Raw genomic sequence first — 17,885 nt, 5'->3', positions numbered from 1 at the left:
TTCGGTTATGTTGTGTTTAGACTTTGATACTTGCTGATGTGTAATGCAGTTTCCAGTGTTTGTGCAGCCAAGAATAGTGTTAAAGGTTTAGCTAACAACAGGCTACCATGATGGAAACTCGTGCACCATGAACCCCGGCAGGCGTGAAACGTCGTTGATCAACTCTTAATACAGCTAAACAAAGTAGAAAAGTCATTTTGCACCCTCATTAAAACACGAGGCAACAATTGTAAGTAAAATGCAACTGAAATATATGAAATCTAAATTTACCATTAAGGATAATGTGCTTGGTTTAAACCGAATTTATACCAATCAAGCCAATTTCAACTGAGTAGATTCCATTATATTTAACAATTTGCATTGTTCTAATGTAAAAAAAAAATTACCTGGAAGATTTACATGTAATTGCACTACTTTACGTTTGTATTTGGGGGTGGGGGTGAGACGTAGAAACACTACAAAAAGTGAGATCTCACTTTGTAAATCGCCCTACATAGTGACATTTTCTGTTTTTATTTACAGTAAAATTTGTAAACATGACCATGTATGAAGTGTATTAGCTTAAAATTAGAGGTCTTTGCTTAAGCCCGGTTACCGTAATGCGACTTATCCCTCTTAAGTAAGCCCAACTGAGTGCGAGTTGAGGTTACTTAATTATTAGTCAACAAGCAAGACAAGCTATTAAGTTTTACAGTTTAATGGTGTAATAATTAAATAGACTATAACAGAAATTCTCATAGATAATTTCACAGTGTAGTTTTAGTTATTTTACATCAGCAACAAATCAATTTCCTCTTCCAGTTAAATTCAGAAGTTTTCAGAAAGACTAAATGAAAGACAGATATTAATTATGAATTAAATTTAGGGGTTAAAGTGTGGTTGTTCATGAGTTTGTGAACCCTTTGCAATTTCCAGGATTTCTGAGCTGATGAATCATCAAATAGGATCTGATATTCAAACAAAATCCGACTAAAATGAACATAAAACATGGTACTTTACATTTCTATTAAACACACAGTAATCAGGCATAGTGCAAACTGGAAAAAATAGTTGAACTGGCAGATTTGCCAAGTCGCAGATGCTCCTTTAGCACCAGCAACCTCCCATCAAATGATTGCTTTTGCTGGTTGTGAGACTTGGTCTGTGATGAAGAGAAATTTTGATCCCTCTAGAGAGGATCAAACTTTGCCTTTATTTATACATTCTGCAGGGAAATCCCTAAACCCACCAGTTCCAGTCTCATCATCTTAACTGGAACATTTGACTCCAAGCATATGGTGAAGTCATTAGCACAGAGGATCACTCTTACTTTTGCACTTTTTTTCAGTTTGAAGTCATAATCTCACTTAACAACTGTTTTCTCTGCTCTAAATGACAGATAGAAATGTGTATACTTTCTAAGCTACCAAGCCACCAGGACAAATGGAGAAAAATTAGCACAGTGGCTAACAATATGCTAACAGGTAAAAGAGTAGGGTTATGCTAACAGCTACGGTAGCAAGCAGCCTTAGCCCCAGAACAGTCTCTGTAAAATCATAACAGTCAAAGGTTTAATGTTTGGTTGTTGTTTTTTTGTTTTTGTTTTTTTTTAGTTGGCAGTAAAATTGCTATAACAGTTTAGCATTAATAAAACAAAGAAAAAGGAAAAAACTGTCTCATTAAACACTTAAGTGATGGTCTGATGTTGGTATTTTGCAGTTTTACATAAGAGATGGCAGTTCACATTGTTTATTACTGTTAGAGTCATGTGGTTTTGGACAGTGCAGTTTACATTTATATATATATATATATATATATATATATATATATATATATATACGTGTGTGTGTGTGTGTGTGTGTGTGTGTGTGTATACTGATTATATTCTATTAAAAAACAGTAATGAAGAAGTTCGTTCTTCTTTCCTGTTATTACCTAATAGATTATTATTAGTTAGATTGTAGTTTATTTTAGAAATGACCTTAGTGATATCAAGTTCACATTTTATGCCTTTATCAGTCATGAAATCACTTTATTCCTGACAAGTTACTAACCTTAGAATTCAAACAGCAGGTGATTCTGACATGGGTCATTGTGACACATTCATTTAACAGGAAATAATGAATAAGATAGAAATAAAAATCTGTAAAAAATATAATGCACATTAGATGTATATTTTGCAAACATATGTTGAACATAGTCTTGAGAACAACTGTATGAGTGTGTGCATGTGTACGACAGTGGTGGGGGAGCTTACTGAAAGTTGAGCAGCCTGGTGGTTTGGCTGAAGAAGCTGCAGAATCCAGTTATTCTGTTGTGTATCCTGCGAGTCTCTTCCCAGAGGCCAGCAGGAAGTGTATGGTGGGGGTGGGAGTGGTCACGTGTGACTTTGTTTGCTCTGGTCAGGCAGCGCTCTTGCGCAACATCCTGGATGTGGGGAAGTGGAGTCCCAGTGATCTTTTCCAGTGTCCTCACCACTCTCTGCAGGGACTTCCAATCTAAGGCACTGCAGGCTCCTGACCACACAGACATGCATGCGGTCAGTAAGTTCTCTATAGAGCTTCTATATAAAGTGGTGAGCATGCGAGGGGGGAGGTGAGCTCTCCTCAACCGGTGGGAAAAAGTGCAGGCGCTGCTGAGATCTCTTTACAAGAGAGCAGAACAGGGTGTCTGTTATCTGTATCCACAGAAACTTGATGCTGCTCATCATTTCCACTGTGTTGTTGGTGATGAGAAATAGCATGTGACTGTACTGGCTCCTCCTAAAGTCAAAGATAGTCCCCTTTTGGGTTTTTTTGACATTCAGAGCCAAGTAGTGTGTGCTGGTTCAGTTGGTTCACTTCCTCTCTGTAGGCCTGGTTGTTGTCATCTTGAATGAGACCTGCTACCACTGTGTTGTCAGCATACTTTACAATGTGAATCTCGGACAGCAATCATGGGTTAGCAGGGGGTTCAGGACACGGGCCTGAGGAGAGCTGGTGCTCAAAGAGATGAAGTTACAGTCTGGTCAGGTCTCTTGGTGAGGAAGTCTTACACATAAGGGTGCTGAGGCCCATGGGAACTAGTTTAGCATGTTCATGCTGTTGAATGATGATCTTAAACGATGAAATGAAGTCCACAAACAACATTTGCTTGGCTGAGATGTAGTACAGAGAAGATGGCGTCTTCTGTAGAGTGATTTGGGTAGTAAGCAAACTGTAATGAAAACAGTGTGGTCCTTTACCAGCTGCCTTTAAGGTGGGTGCTACAGGGCAGAAATCATTTAAACAAGTGATTTTCAAGGTACTGCAATGATGGCAGCAATCTTGAAACAAGACAGTAGGACATTGTGATCCAGTGACATATTGAAGGTGTGCTGGTTGCTGCATTCCTTAAACATCTAACCAGGTATGTCTTCAGGGCCTGCTACTTATGTTCACTCCTTTCGAGGTCTTCCGGACTTCAGCTGTTTCAAGACTGCTCATCAGCAACTGGAACATTTTTCTTTACGGGTGTGTTGCTGAGTGCCTTGAACCTCCCAAGATATTTGTTGAGCTCATTTAGAAAGGTTGTATTGTTCTCACAGGGTGGAGGAGCAGCTTTATTGTCTGGGATGTCTTAGATAGTCTGCTACATTTGTCTGGTATTCATAGGGTCATTGAAGAAACTCTGTATTCTCTAGTGATGGTGCTTTGGTACCTTTATGCACCATGTTGCCAGAGTTAAAGAGTAATTTTGTACTTTGAACATTGCATCTTTCATCATCCGTGGTGTCTCGCTGGCCTGTACGGTGATGTTCTTGGTGACAGATACAACAGCAATTGAATGACTGAATGCACAAAGTCAGCATAACCATTCACATTTGTAATGATTGCCAGTTGCAGCTGCTTTGAACATGAATAATCATGTCATCATCATCACCATGAAAAAGGTCAATCTCAAAAACTGATGTGAAGTTCTATTTCAGGGTTAAAGCTTTTGACTCAAGTACAGTATGTATATGTCATCTCATACTTCCCCTCTATTTATAGAGGCAAATATTATTATTATGTATTGACAAGCACGAATACAATAAAACCATAAATAAATGAAAGAAATTAAATGAAAGCACTACAATAATAAAAATTTACATTTTGTGGTTTTTATCGTAGACAAAATGGAACACGCGTGGAGGGAGAAAATATGGATTGGAAACATGGATTCTTTTTAAAAAAGAAAAAAAGGCTGTTTTTATTTTTGACATGAGGCAATCCTTTTTTGTTAGCTACATATAGCAACCAACCTTCTGACCTACATACAACAACAAATAGCAACAGATGTTAGCAAATATAAATGAAAAGTTCCATATTGGCGTTTTTATATTGTTTCTCACAGGGAGCTGCAGGGGGTGGACAAAGGAGCCATAACAACTCCTGAAATGGCTTAACAGATATAAAACAATCAAATCAGTGATTAGCAGCTAATTTGACAATTATACAATTATGAAAAAAAACAAAGAAATGAAATATGTCATTGTTCTGGCTTTTCACATCCTGCAGTTCCTTTCAATACTTTCACTTAGTTTTCTTCTTTATAAATAATTTATTGGTTAAAAAAAAAAAAACATGATTTGAAGATGCCAGTTTAGGCTCTGGGTACTTGCGTTGGGCATTTAACAAAAAAATAAATAAAAATTTTTTTTCTAGAATTGTTACAAAACAGCAAACAAACAAAAAGAAAAATCAGCCATTTAACTTAATCATCCAGAAAAATAGCAATTTAAGTCTTAAAGAAATGATCAATAAACAATTAGGGTTCAAATTAATTGAAGGCTAATGCTTACATTTTGGTATGGGTGAAAGTTTAACTTAAATAATGCTATAACACTCGCCTACAATAATACCTACATTTTTCCTGATTTTAGCTGTTTTTACTTAAATAACAACTTTTATTTTTAATGTAATATTTTTTCAATACGATTTTATATTGCCCACCTCAGCTCATATTAGCAAATATTTTAAAAATTTCCACTTATAATTACTTTTAGATTCGGACCGGCTTTCAAAAAAACCAAACAGACTGAGGTGCAAAAAGATGACGAACTGTGAAATGAATAAATGACCAAATTCAAACACTGGAGGGTGCCAAACTTAAGATGCAAAAGCACAAAGTAATATTCAGGGGGATGGTCATGTTGACACATTTTAGAAAAGAGCAGGTCAAAACATTCACCATTCGATTTTATTAATCAAAAGTCGAATTACAGTAGGGGCATGTTATTTTCCCCCCCCCCAAAACGTATACCAAGCAAATGTAGGAAAATTAAACTGCATCCTAACATTGGATCGTCATACTTTAAGAAAAGCAACTACATTTACTAAATGTTGACATTACACGAGTATTAAATACATGCTGAACTTGTTTTACGGACATTTTGAAACAAAAATATAAAGTTAAACTTAAACAAAATAGAAAAAACAACAACAATTTATTCTTCACTTTTTACAAATAATACAACATAGTTAAAGAGATCTAAACATTTCAACACTTTAAGAGACAATGAATAAAATGATACATCACCAGAATATCCAAAACCTTTCTTCTGGTTATGTGCCAACACATATTTTTTTCCCCTTTCTTAACATTTGTCTTAAAGGATAAAGTTACCTTAAGACTTGGAGTTTAAAAAAAAAAATACACACACACACACACACACACACACACACACACACACACACACACACACACACACACACACACACACATATTAATTTTATATTCAAATACTAAGTTTAGAATACTTAAACATAGCATGATTTAAAAATAATAATGATTCTCCCGTTAAATTGTAGGATGTAATTTCAACTTCTCCAAACTTCAAAGCAAACCAGAATCAAGACACAGCAATAACATTAAGTCTTGGAAAGGTGAAAAACATGTTACAGCTGGCTAATAAATAAAATTGAAAGACTATCCTCTGTTTGACATAAATTATAACATGATTGTTAGAAACAACAGACTTAAATCTGAAAGCGGATCCTTTCACACATACCTAATAATGAATTATAATAGCATAAATATGCAAATTCAGAGCTTTTTGGTAAAGAACAAGATTCTAATTTCAGCAGTGGGCTTGTGTGGCCCCTTTGTTCTTACTGCATTTACCTGCTTAACACAAACCTTTCACATCGTTTTCTCCAGAAATGTTACGATAAATCCACTAAATTCATAAGTGTTACATTAATTTTTTCCTTTTTTTAGAAACGCATATTAAGATAGATGTAGAACGCTTGCCCTACTTCAATTCAGGCATCTTATCTTCATACTGTGGAGGAGGAGTGATGGGTTCAATGGTTACTGGGTTCTGTGTGGGGGTGCGGATTTGAAGGCGGAAGTCCTTCAGGTGCAGTTTGTCAGATTTGATTCTTCTCACTCGGAGGGGCCGGAGCAAGCGGCTGGCTCGACTAGCACTGCGGGTTGGCATACTGGGGTTAGATGTAAGGCCAGCGGGTTCAGATGGAGGCTCAGCGGCTGCAGGTTGATCATTAACAGGGGTTTCGTCAGTCGTGTTGTTAGCGGGCTCTGTTCCCTCGTTTTCCACCGCAGCTATGATGTCCTCGTAGGACGGCAGGTGAGAGGTGCTTTGCCGAAGGTTACTCTGACGCACGGGGTACTCACTGCTGCTGACCACTTCCTCATAGGTTGGCACGTTGTACGTAGTTGGGTCGCTGGAAAGAGACAAAAGTTTTGACAAATCATTGTAAATGACACACTTTATAAGCCTTCTTTTGGCAACTTCGACAGTTAAAAGGAGCCCCAAAAACACAGCGATGACAAACCAAAGCTGTCAACAACCTTTTGCCGATTGACACCTTCAAAAGGCACCATACAGGCATTCATTCGTGTTTGTGTCCATCTTTTTCAGCTTTGTTTTGGTCCCCATAAACTCTTAAGTTTATTAGCTTTGTGTTTTATCTGCTTAATATCTTAGTATATTGACTAGGTAAGCGGTGCCGATGTCTGCTGTTTAAGCCAAAGTAGATTGTCAATGTTACTTTTTGTCTGAAAGAAGCTTCTTGTTGTGGCTCCAAGAAATTTATAAGAAACAGCAAAGGCCCACAAAATAAACTCAATAGTCTTTAATGAGTTCAACAAAGTAGTAAAAGCATGTTTTTCTCTGTTTTTGTTTAAATCACATGAGTTGCCACCTGCTGGCCATTAGAAATAATTCAGGTTTCATTCATTAGTTTCAAAGGAGCCAAACTTTAGAGGGTTTTTGTGTGTTAAGCTACTTAAATAGTGACCTATGAATCATTTCAGCGTAAAAAAGGTAAAAAACTCAAGGGATGAACAGATGTTCTGGATACACATAACAGACAACTTTAATTTACAATCTCTCCTATTTAAAAAAAAAAAAAAAAAAAAAGATATATTTTTTCCACATTTCTCTTGTTGAATAAAATAAAAACTGATTTTTAAAAAAAAAATTTTGGGGATGGATTATAGAGGTAAATAAAATGCTAAATGTTTACTTAGTCCCTGACGTTACATAATTTGCAGTTTACTTGCAGTGGATCCTTTCCAAACAGAAAGACGGGGTACACCCTAGGCTATTGCAGAACAAACAGATTAGAGACAGACAACACCGGTACAACACCTTTTCACACCTGATTGCTAACTCAAGGAATTATCATATCATTTATAAATCCTAACATTTATAAATGATCTAGGAATAAAAATAGAACCAAACGTTATCACTTACGGCTGAGGCTCCTCTGGTATCGGAGTCATAAAGGGGACTCCTGTGGTCACAGGCTCACTCCTTCTATCCTGAGCTCTCTTCTTGCTCTTTAAACCAAGGCCAATGGCCAAGATCAGCATCAGTGCCCCAACTCCAACAAGCACCATGGCCACTGTTGGGGTCTTTGTGGCTCCTGAATTATTACCACCACCGTTGTTATTAGGTCCTGTGGAGTTGCCTGATGGTTTTGGAGAGGCACCCGAATCCCCTCCAGGTATCACAGTCCAAACAATCATGACAATGCCAAGGGCAATGACGCCCACTCCAAGGGCACACAGGGCATAGTGGGCGCCTGAACCAGAGCTCCTTGAGCTGGGGGATCTGTTGGGACGGCCGTTGTCACCGCATATACCCCGACTGGAACACATACCTGCAAAACAACCTGCAAAGGGGGGGGGGGGGGAAGGCTTTTCAGTTTGCACAAGCAGACACCATCTACCCCAACACTCCCCCAGAAATTTACCTCCTCTGTAGGAAATGATTTAGATCACAGTATCTGAATTTGTTTTTCAATTTGTGACCAAGTTTCTAAGATTACCACATTGTTATTGCCTGCGTCATGGTGCTTCTGTCTGTATTGTCTGTCTATTCTGTTAAGTACATTAAGCTTAATTTCTAGTATGGCCAATAAAGCTGATTTTGATTTTCCAGGGTAAGAACGGGCTCAAGAGTCCATATCTATTAGAGCACCACACGCATCACACGAGATGGGCCATGTCAATAAAACAAACCATTACCAGTTCCAGAACAAAAGGTTAAAATGACAGTTTGAGTGTTATCTCGCTGTATCCATGAACCGGTTTCAGACGCTATACTCTTAAAAACAAAAAAAGGCGCTGAGGCTACATTTTGCATGAGAAAGTAGGAGAACAGGTTAAAAGAAAACGTCAGGTGTGGTGCAAAACAGGTTACAGGAAAACAAAGAGTTCATTGGTAGTTCCACACATGTCTTAACATGACAAACACCAACCCAAGAGAAGGAAGGATGAAGATAAAAAAGTGACACAAAAGATCTTTGTAATGGTCACAGAATCAAACAGAATAAAGAGTGTTTATAAAATTAGAATCAGATAAACATCTCACAGTAACACCAGGAACACCTACAGAATAAAATGCATTTTAAATTACTTTCCTGCCAAACAACATTTGTGAACCTTACTCTTTAACCAGAGGAAAAAAAAAAAAACCCAAAACACACATAACTGAAAAAATGATGCCATTGTTGGCTCCAAATTTCCAGAATGAAAACCATAGCCGCAGACTGCTCCTCTGTAATAGCCGTACATAAGCGTGACCTGTGCAGATGATTATGAACTAAAGCCGTAATTGAATGTTCACAAGCATGTCCAAGTAATGACATCCTACTCAAAATATCCCTTAAAAATAGCAGACATCATCTACTTAAGCTCTACACCTGTAAGTAGCAATGTTTAGGTTGTACTGGTGTAAATGTTCTTTGTAAAGCCACTATAGTTCACACATTCATACAGATGGCTTACAAATTTAAAAGATATGATGCCTTGACACCTGTAGAGAGGGCACTCGGTGGCTCTGTTATGTTTGCTGGAATGGTTAGAATCCAAAGGTCGCAGCAAATCAACACACTGTTACTCAAAGTTCTCATCTGTATCCTATGATGAAATATTTCTGTCCCTGGAATGGTTGGGAATGATCTCTAACTGGATGACAGTTACCCCCTAGTCTATAGCAGAATTGATTGATTGATGAGAATGCAAATTATGTAAATACTGTTATATTCACTGTCCCCAGATCTCAACCCAGTGGGAGATCTGGGGACATCAGTGGGAGGTGTCACTAATCGATCTCGACCAACATCATCAAAACGGCAGATAGAAGAAAATCTTGGTGTTCCATTAGAAACCATCCAAAGACACAATGAAGCATTTCTCTGAGCATGTGATTGTGTGCTAACACATTTTATGTTAGAGTTCGCTTTAATTTTGTCACCTATTTGTATATTTAAGCACACCAGACAGACATCTCCCTAATTATTAAAGCAACTTTTGAACACTTTCATATACAATCAGGGGAAAAAGTAAGTTCAACTGTAAGGTTTTACATATCATCTGGTCCTTAATAGGTCTTAAAATGAGATAAATAGAACCTCAGATGACCAAAAAACACATGACTTATTACACCAAGTCCCTATTTATTTACCAAAAAATTGTTCAAAATGCCAAAGCAGCAGCTCACAGCCTAAGTACACCATAAGTAGCAATAACGTTCTATGCCATCGGTGTGGGAAGGGTTATAAGGGTTATTTCCAAACAATCTTAAGTCCATCAATTTTCAATCACAAGTTGAAAACAATCAAGACAGCTGCCAATCTTAAGAGGAGTGCACGTTTCAGCAAATTCATTCCAAACGGGGACTATGCAATGTTTAAAAACAAAAAACAAAACAAAAAAAAAAAACCTGCAAAAACCCACGACTTAAACCTCAAACTTCACAGGTCTCCGTTAAAATGTTAAATGGCTTGTTTGAAAGTGCTGCCAGGAGTAAGCCGCTTCTTTAAAAAAAACAAACAAAAACAAAACATGGCCGCAAAGCTTAGGTTTGCAAATTTGCATCTGAACAAACAGACTTCTGGAACAACGTCTTTTGGAAAGCAAAACCAAAGTGGCCCTGAATGCTTGTTTTTCAGGCGCAGGACCTGGACACTGCAGGTATTGAGTTGACTATCAACTCCTCTGTATAAGAAAATATTCTAGAGTCAAACATGAAGCCAACTGTTTGACAGCTAAAGTGCTGCTGAAACAGGGTCATGCAACAGGACAATGATCCCAAGCACAGCGGCAAATCTTGAACAGAATGGCTGAAAACGCAAAGAATGAAGGTGCTGCGGTGGCCCAGTCAAAGTCCAGACCCTAGCCTGCTTGAAATGTCATGGTGGGATCTTAAGCAAGTTGTGCATGAACAAATACGCAGACTGAAGGATGTGAGAGGTGATAAAGTTGAAGACAATGTGTTTACTTTAAGTTAATGCCGTTAAAGGTGGTTCTAAAATCTGCTGACTCATGGGGTGTGCTGCTTACGCATGTTAGCTTAGTATTTACAAATTAAATATGACAGGGGCATATTACTCTAAAGACAATTAACCTCCTAAGACCCAAACTCTTCCACGGCATGCATTTTCAATTTCACTTTGATATTTGGGCATATTGGGGCCCGATGAATGTAAAAACAAAGAATTACCAGTTTTGTTTTGTTTACCTTTTTTTGTTTTTAAGAAAAATAAGAGCCACATATGAGGATATTCATTTAAAAGTTTGAACAGTAGCAGTATGATGTCCTCGTAAGTGGATATCAGGCCCTTGTAGAGCAAAATTGAGTATTTTGGTCTAAATAACCCAAAACGTGATGTCCACAGATGTGGATGCCAGGACCTAAGAGGTTAATTCACTTTTACAAGGTATTAATAATGAAAACAGTTCTTAATAAATAATATAAAATAAAGCCAAACCAAAACAAACAACAGTATTGGGAATTTACTCAGTAATATAAACTATTACCACGAAGGCAAAACTTCTTAGAGGAGGTAATTGTATACTTAGTTATTTAAACCAGAAATAAATGACTGAACTCAAAAATATTTAAAGATTCAAATGTTTGAAACCTTGGGAAGGCTGCAAAATAACCAGAAAAAGAAAGATGTTTAGACTACAGATTACTGAAATTTACATTTCACAAGTAACTGAAATTTAGAAAGAAAAAGAAGAAAAAAAAACCCCTGCAGTTTTACATCACACTAATGTACAAAAATCTGTGTTTGTTTGTTTGCCCACATACCTTTATACAATCAAGAGTTGAGCAACCAAAACTGACATACTGGTAGTTATTCAGCCCCTGAAGGCTTTTAGCTGTATCAGATACCATGACCTCAGCAACCACCTACCAACTGGCTAAAATGAGCCATTTGTAGTGTTTATGCACCTACAGCACCTTAGTAAAAGCCATGCATCATTTTAATTAATCATGATAATAACACTGAAAATAAAGTTTCATTATGCTGCAGAGTAACCACCTAACAGAAAACTATAGTCACTGAACAAACAATGGCCATTTAAGACTAATACACGAAAGCAAAAGCGTTCAGTTTAGAGCCTGACTGATACAGGATTTGTAAGGCCGATACCAATATTTGGCGATTTATTTTATTATTCTGATCATTATCAGACCAATTTTTTAAGAAAGACAAAACATAATTTTCCTAACATTTGTTATGTGTAGTCATTTATGTGCTCATTACACTATGAGCTGTATGTTGTTTTGTGGAATTTCAAACCTGTGTTGCTAACGGGGAAGTTGTAGAGTGTCCCCTGATGAACAATATGAAATGTCAACACGTACAACATGGTTGAAGATCATTTTCTTGTCTCTCATTTACTTTTTTTTAGTTTTCACTTATCGGCTGTTATGAATACTGATACCAGTGAATCAGAAAATAGTTGATATCGACCAATGATAGCTACCTACTAATTAACTGGTTTGGCGCCAATTCATTCATCATCTATTAGTCCTTATGTTTTTGGCTATTTGAATATCTTTAAAAAAAAAAAAAAAGAAGAAAAACCATACATATATAGTAAATAATTTTTGTAACTGTTTTTGCATGATTTCATTTTCTGGCCTAGAAGTGTGGATTAATTCAAATTTCTAATCTGTGATTTAATCTTTGATATGATACATCCATTTTATAAAAGGTGGAGAAGCATATGAGTGTACACTTCAGGGCACTTTGCTGATGTGATGGGATGAACAGTGACTTAACAAACAGCATTTTTCATTTAAAGCAAATGTGTACTCTTTTTGTAATAGCAGTGTGACACAAAACCATATCTATGGGCAGAAATCTGTGCCATCAGAAACTGAATTTGAATAAGTTCAATTTGAATTGCTCAGATTGAATCTGAATTGTAACTTGAATAAATGCTTTTGAAAACTGAATTTGAATTAGTCTAATTTGAAATTGAATTTATGGTTTGAAAATGATCATCACTAAATTGAAATTGAATTTTATATTTTGAAAATGAATTGATTTGCTTTGAAACTGCATTTTATCCTTTAAAAATTCAGCTCTCGAATAATTTCAGTTTCACTTCTCACCATTCAGTTTCAGTTCTACAATTCAATTTCAGTTCCAAAATTCAGTTTTTTGGAACTTGCATCCGGTTCAAGCGCAGATTAATAGAACTACGTTTTACTAGCGGACCGAAAGTGTTACTGACGGGAATCTACAGCATCTTGAGCTGAATTAATACTTCAGAAGTCATTCGTCATGTCGAATGACCAGCGGATAAACTCTCAGGTTGGTAATAAATGTATAACATGTATAAGAACAAGCGTCATGTTAACAAAAGATAGCCGTACAGTAACTGTTATGCTTATTGTAGCTGTTAGCTAAAAGTGCAAAGTGCTCTCTAGGGTTCCTAAATAAAATATGGCATTGAGGGAAATGACCTCAATGCCATATTTTATTTAGGAATTAATCCCTTCTTCTTAAATATAAGAACCTCTGCTGGTTTTAATGGCACTTTGGATTTCTTTACTTTCTGTTCCACTTCCAAACCCAAATAGATGCTGACAAGCTGACACAGTAACATGGAAGAGGGAAAGACGTTGGAAAGGACTACTACAAATAAACCTAATGCCTAACAATGAAAAGTGTAAAATAAGAACAATAATAATAATAATAATAATAAAGATAAAAGATGAAGTAACACGTTTTTAGTATTTTATTTATTCCAAATGATCATCCAGATGTCTGTGACATGTGATGACAAACACCATACTGGAAGGCCTTAGTCATCACATGCTTAAACTCATCATATATTTTTGCACATGCTGAACAGGCAGTCAGACATGCTGTAACTGTGGGGTAGAAAACAGCATGAACACCATACGGCAGGTCTCTCAAACTCCAGTCCTCGAGGGCATGGAAAAGTTGCATGACACTGGCCCTTGAGGACTGGAGTTTGAGACCCCTGTCATATGGAATATGACAGGTGTGGTTGAACTGCATGAAGACTCTGAAGTTTGTCTTCTCTTCTGGCAGGACAGGAATGTGGCCTTGTCCTGTGAGCCACTGTAAGGATGTACTTAGAGTAGAACTGGACTGTCACCGGCCTCAGGCTCTTCACCCTTTTCAAAGACAAAGCAGTCATTTAGATAAAATATTAGATATTGTTTACCTGTAAATGCACAAAGTAAATTTAGAAATGTAATTATTGTCAAGAGTGAACAAGCACTGATAGTGTAATCTACAGCTGTGGCCAAACGTTTAGAGAATGAGAAGTGTTGTTTGCTTATTTACAAAGTTTGCTGTTTCAGTGATAGTTGTATATCACATTATATCACTTCAAACAGAGGTGATCCAGTAATGCTGCACTAATGAATTAGACTAACTATTCACTTTAGCTAAAGTTATTAAGTTAGCTAAAGAGTTGGGATGCTGTGTAAGACATAAATAAAGCTAAAACACAAAGGTTTGGGCACCGTTTTGCACGTTTCCCTACTGTAGGGGTCTCTGCAGGCATTCTGAGAGGGTACAAGATAACAACTTTGGAATTCTACTAGAAACAGTCGATCATATTTGTTTGTCAAAGCTGAATTCAGGGCAAACTATGCTAAATTACCGTTTTTAGCTAACAGCTACAATAAGCATAACAGTTACTGTACGGCTATCTTTTGTTAACATGACGTTTCTTCTTATACATGTAATACATTTATTACCAACCTGAGAGTTTATCCGCTGGTCATTCGACATGACGAATGACTTCTGAAGTCTTAATTCAGCTCAAGACGCTGTAGATTCCCGTCGGTAACACTTTCGGTCCGCTAGTAAAACGTAGTTCTATTAATCTGCGCTTGAACCGGATGTAAGTTCCAAAAAACTGAATTGTAGAACTGAAATTGAATTGTAGAACTGAAACTGAATGGTGAGAAGTGAAACTGAAATTATTCAAGAGCAGAATTTTTAAAGGATAAAATGCAGTTTCAAAGCAAATCAATTCATTTTCAAAATATAAAATTCAATTTCAATTTAGTGATGATCATTTTCAAACCATAAATTCAATTTCAAATTAGACTAATTCAAATTCAGTTTTCAAAAGCATTTATTCAAGTTACAATTCAGATTCAATCTGAGCAATTCAAATTCAAATTGAGCTTATTCAAATTCAGTTTCTGATGGCACAGATTTCTGCCCATACACATATCCCTGTCAAAAAGTATTGAGATATATTTTTGCAGGTATGAGATTAAATTTAGCCTTGCTTATTTAGAAATCTATTTAATATCACTTACCTTATTTAATAGGTTTTATAGCTTAAGTAGTAATCATTTTTCATTGTGGCATTTTTTTAAATTACTACAGAAGTGATTATTAATAGTGCAATCAAAATTATTTCAGTAGCATTTATACCACTTTAATATTGTTTATTATTCACTAGTCTCACTTCAAGTGTTTTTTCCCCACTTTAGCTGTTATTTATCATGTATAGTTGCCCACAACAGTTAGTGGAGCATGCTAACCAATTAAAAAAAATAACAAACAAACAAAGAAAAAATAAATAAACTAAACACAGCTTTACATAATGCACAACAGCTAAACATTGTTTATTTTACTGGAAAACCAGTTAAAATTGATATACAAGTTATTTTTCATACATTTCTCAGTGTTTTTCTTAAGTATTGTTTCACATTAATGACTTCAGAGACAATTACCCAGCCCTAACGCACATCCTGTTTCACAGCATTACACTCTGAATGCTCATTCATGCTGGTAAGGATCAACTGATACTTATTTAATGGACGGAATATCTATATTAAATATAGTTTCTAGCAGGCACATTCATTAGATAATGGTGGTGGACTGCCAACTACGTTTTTAGTGCCTAATCAATTAAAAAACATTATTGTGGTGAAAGAAAAAAAATGTAATTTAATGTAGTCTGCCTTAGCAGAGGGCAGGCGACTAAATTTAGTATAGGGGGGGGGAACAGCTGAATGATTGCATCTCCACTTTGATATTCATGACTTGATTATTAAGAATTGTTGAATGGATGCAGTATCTGACCAGGTCCTGGTGTTCCCCTCGTCAGTTATTAAACACACATGATCAAGGACGAAAAGAAGGTGACAGCTGCAAAAGAGGACTACATATAGACCAACGCTGTCATTCATTTTCTCTACATTGCAGGCCTGCTGTATTGCATGGGTGTGTCCCGTTCAACATCAGTAAATTTTTTGCATTAAAACTCGGCTTATCAGGTAATAAACACCGGCCCAGTTGGTCTGTTTTGTGGGTAACATTAATCTATCAGTCCGATATTACTACTGTCAAAGTAAATAAAAACGCTGGTAATGCTTTCTGGTGAAGCAGGAAGGGGAGAGGGTGGACCTGCCCACATGAATTACTCTGTGATCTAAACGTGTCCGGACACAGGTCAGATTGGATTGAACCCCACGCAATGACACTGAGAAAGATTAGCAACTCGCGTACTGTGTCTATTAGATCGATAACAGTCCTGGTCACAGTATATACGAGCGTAAATCAGCTTAGCTCTGAAGTGTAGGCCTTACCTTTTCACCGTTCAGTGGCCAAGTACTTCCCTCTTCATCGGTGAGTTACCTGACTCACGCAGGTGTTTTCAGGAAGATCAGAGGGGAAGAGAGGGAGACGACATAGACGCAGCAATTCAGGGCCGGTTCAACTTTTTTTTCCTTTTAAAAAGTTTTTAAATCTCAGACGAATTGATCAACACAATGTTTACCGCTGCAGATAAAAACAGAGTTAACAAGAACTTTGCACAAATTCCAAGCGTAGTGAAACCTCGCCACCCCCTGTTGTAAAGTGCGCCCGTGTTCTCTTGGTCCTAGTGCTGCTCAAGTAAACCTCCACCGGGAATAAATTAGTGGTACAAGGAGACGCCCAGAAACAGCTTATTGAAATAAAGTAATTGTATTGTACAACACGATTAATGTTGGATGTATTAACTGTATTAATTACAGACACACACAATTAGATATTAGAACAATAAAACTATTGTCTTACAGGAATTAGACAGTATTTCAGAGCCCAGAGTAAAATATTTATGTTCTGTAAAAATAAAAATAAGCAAATCTTGGTTATTTAGTTGCTGGTGAATTTATTAAGGGTGCATTTATTGAACTCATAATTTTGCTTATAAATATTTATTGTTTACATTTAATTAAATTGTATTTATATGGCTGCAAATCACAACAACACTTGCCTCAAGGTGCTTTAATACAGCAAGCACCTGGTAATAGTGGGAAGGAAAAACTCCCTTTTAAGAGGAAGAAACTTTGTCAGAACCAGGTTCAGCGAGGGGCAGCCATCTGCCGAGACCGGTTGTGTATGAGGAGGAACACAAGACAGAAATGAATAATAACTAATGGTTGCAGAGGGGCCTGAAAGCTTAAAATAAGGTAGGGCCTGATTATTCAAGTAAGTAACTACATGCTTTGTCAAAGTATCTTTGGTATCTAAAAGAGAAAATGAGCTCCCGTGATAAGATCCTAAGAGAGCATCTTTATAGAAAAAGGCCGTTTATCACATGACCTTCAGGGGATTCAATTATTTATTTAAATCCTTATGAAAATCCTAATAATCCTAATGAAAGCTCTAGAAGAGCTGTTGGTGCGGTCGTTTTTGTCAGCTATAGTTTAGAAAGTGTCTTTTTTTCATATCTTGGGTCAGTGATAGAGGAGATCCCTAACACTACCAGTGATTTTAGTTTGAGATAATTACTGGGATTAACGGAAATATTTAAATGTGAAGCCTCATACACTTTTGTAGTGGCAGGTGCCAAGGTGCCTTGTGTGCCAAGGTCCTTGGGACCTGCTCTGGTTAGACGCCAAGAGGTCAGAGTGCACTACAGCCTGTAGTACAGCAATGGCTAATGGGCCATAATGCTATCTTAATTTGTACTAGTCAGCTTTAACCCTTTCCATGCTAGTAGTGTCTATACTTGGGCCATGTTGTGTTTGTTAAATGCAAACTGCTACCATTTACAGGAGTGATCGTGGCTTAAAGAGTTGGCAGTTCATCCTGTAACCGGAAGGTTGCCGGTTCGAGCCCCGTCTCGGACAGTCTCGGTCATTG

General features: G+C 37.0%; 1 protein-coding gene across 1 annotated transcript; it reads right to left on the bottom strand.

The window, feature by feature from the left end:
* Positions 1-6,112: 6,112 nt before the first annotated feature.
* tmem51b (transmembrane protein 51b) lies at positions 6,113-16,569 on the bottom strand. Its single transcript, XM_085354340.1, has 3 exons — positions 16,343-16,569; positions 7,700-8,120; positions 6,113-6,665 (listed from the first exon to the last, which is right to left on the bottom strand). Exons 2-3 carry the CDS (start codon positions 8,104-8,106, stop codon positions 6,233-6,235), a joined length of 840 nt encoding a protein of 279 aa, XP_085210466.1. The 5' UTR covers positions 8,107-8,120; positions 16,343-16,569; the 3' UTR covers positions 6,113-6,232.
* Between the last annotated feature and the right edge of the window lie 1,316 nt (positions 16,570-17,885).

This window comes from Diplotaxodon limnothrissa, linkage group LG5 (assembly GCF_057381915.1).
Source record: "Diplotaxodon limnothrissa isolate DT_005_m linkage group LG5, D_limnothrissa_male_GT1.1, whole genome shotgun sequence".
NCBI lineage: Eukaryota > Metazoa > Chordata > Actinopteri > Cichliformes > Cichlidae > Diplotaxodon > Diplotaxodon limnothrissa.
The sequence above is the reverse complement of the archived record's forward strand: the minus strand, read 5'-3'. Positions and strand labels throughout refer to the sequence as shown.

Coding starts and splice junctions, on each gene's coding strand:
- tmem51b (XM_085354340.1), bottom strand. CDS start 8,106: ATGTGTTCCAGTCGGGGTATATGCGGTGACAACGGCCGTCCCAACAGA. Junction 6,666..7,699: donor ATACCAGAGGAGCCTCAGCC/GTAAGTGATAAC, acceptor GTCTCTTTCCAG/CGACCCAACTACGTACAACG.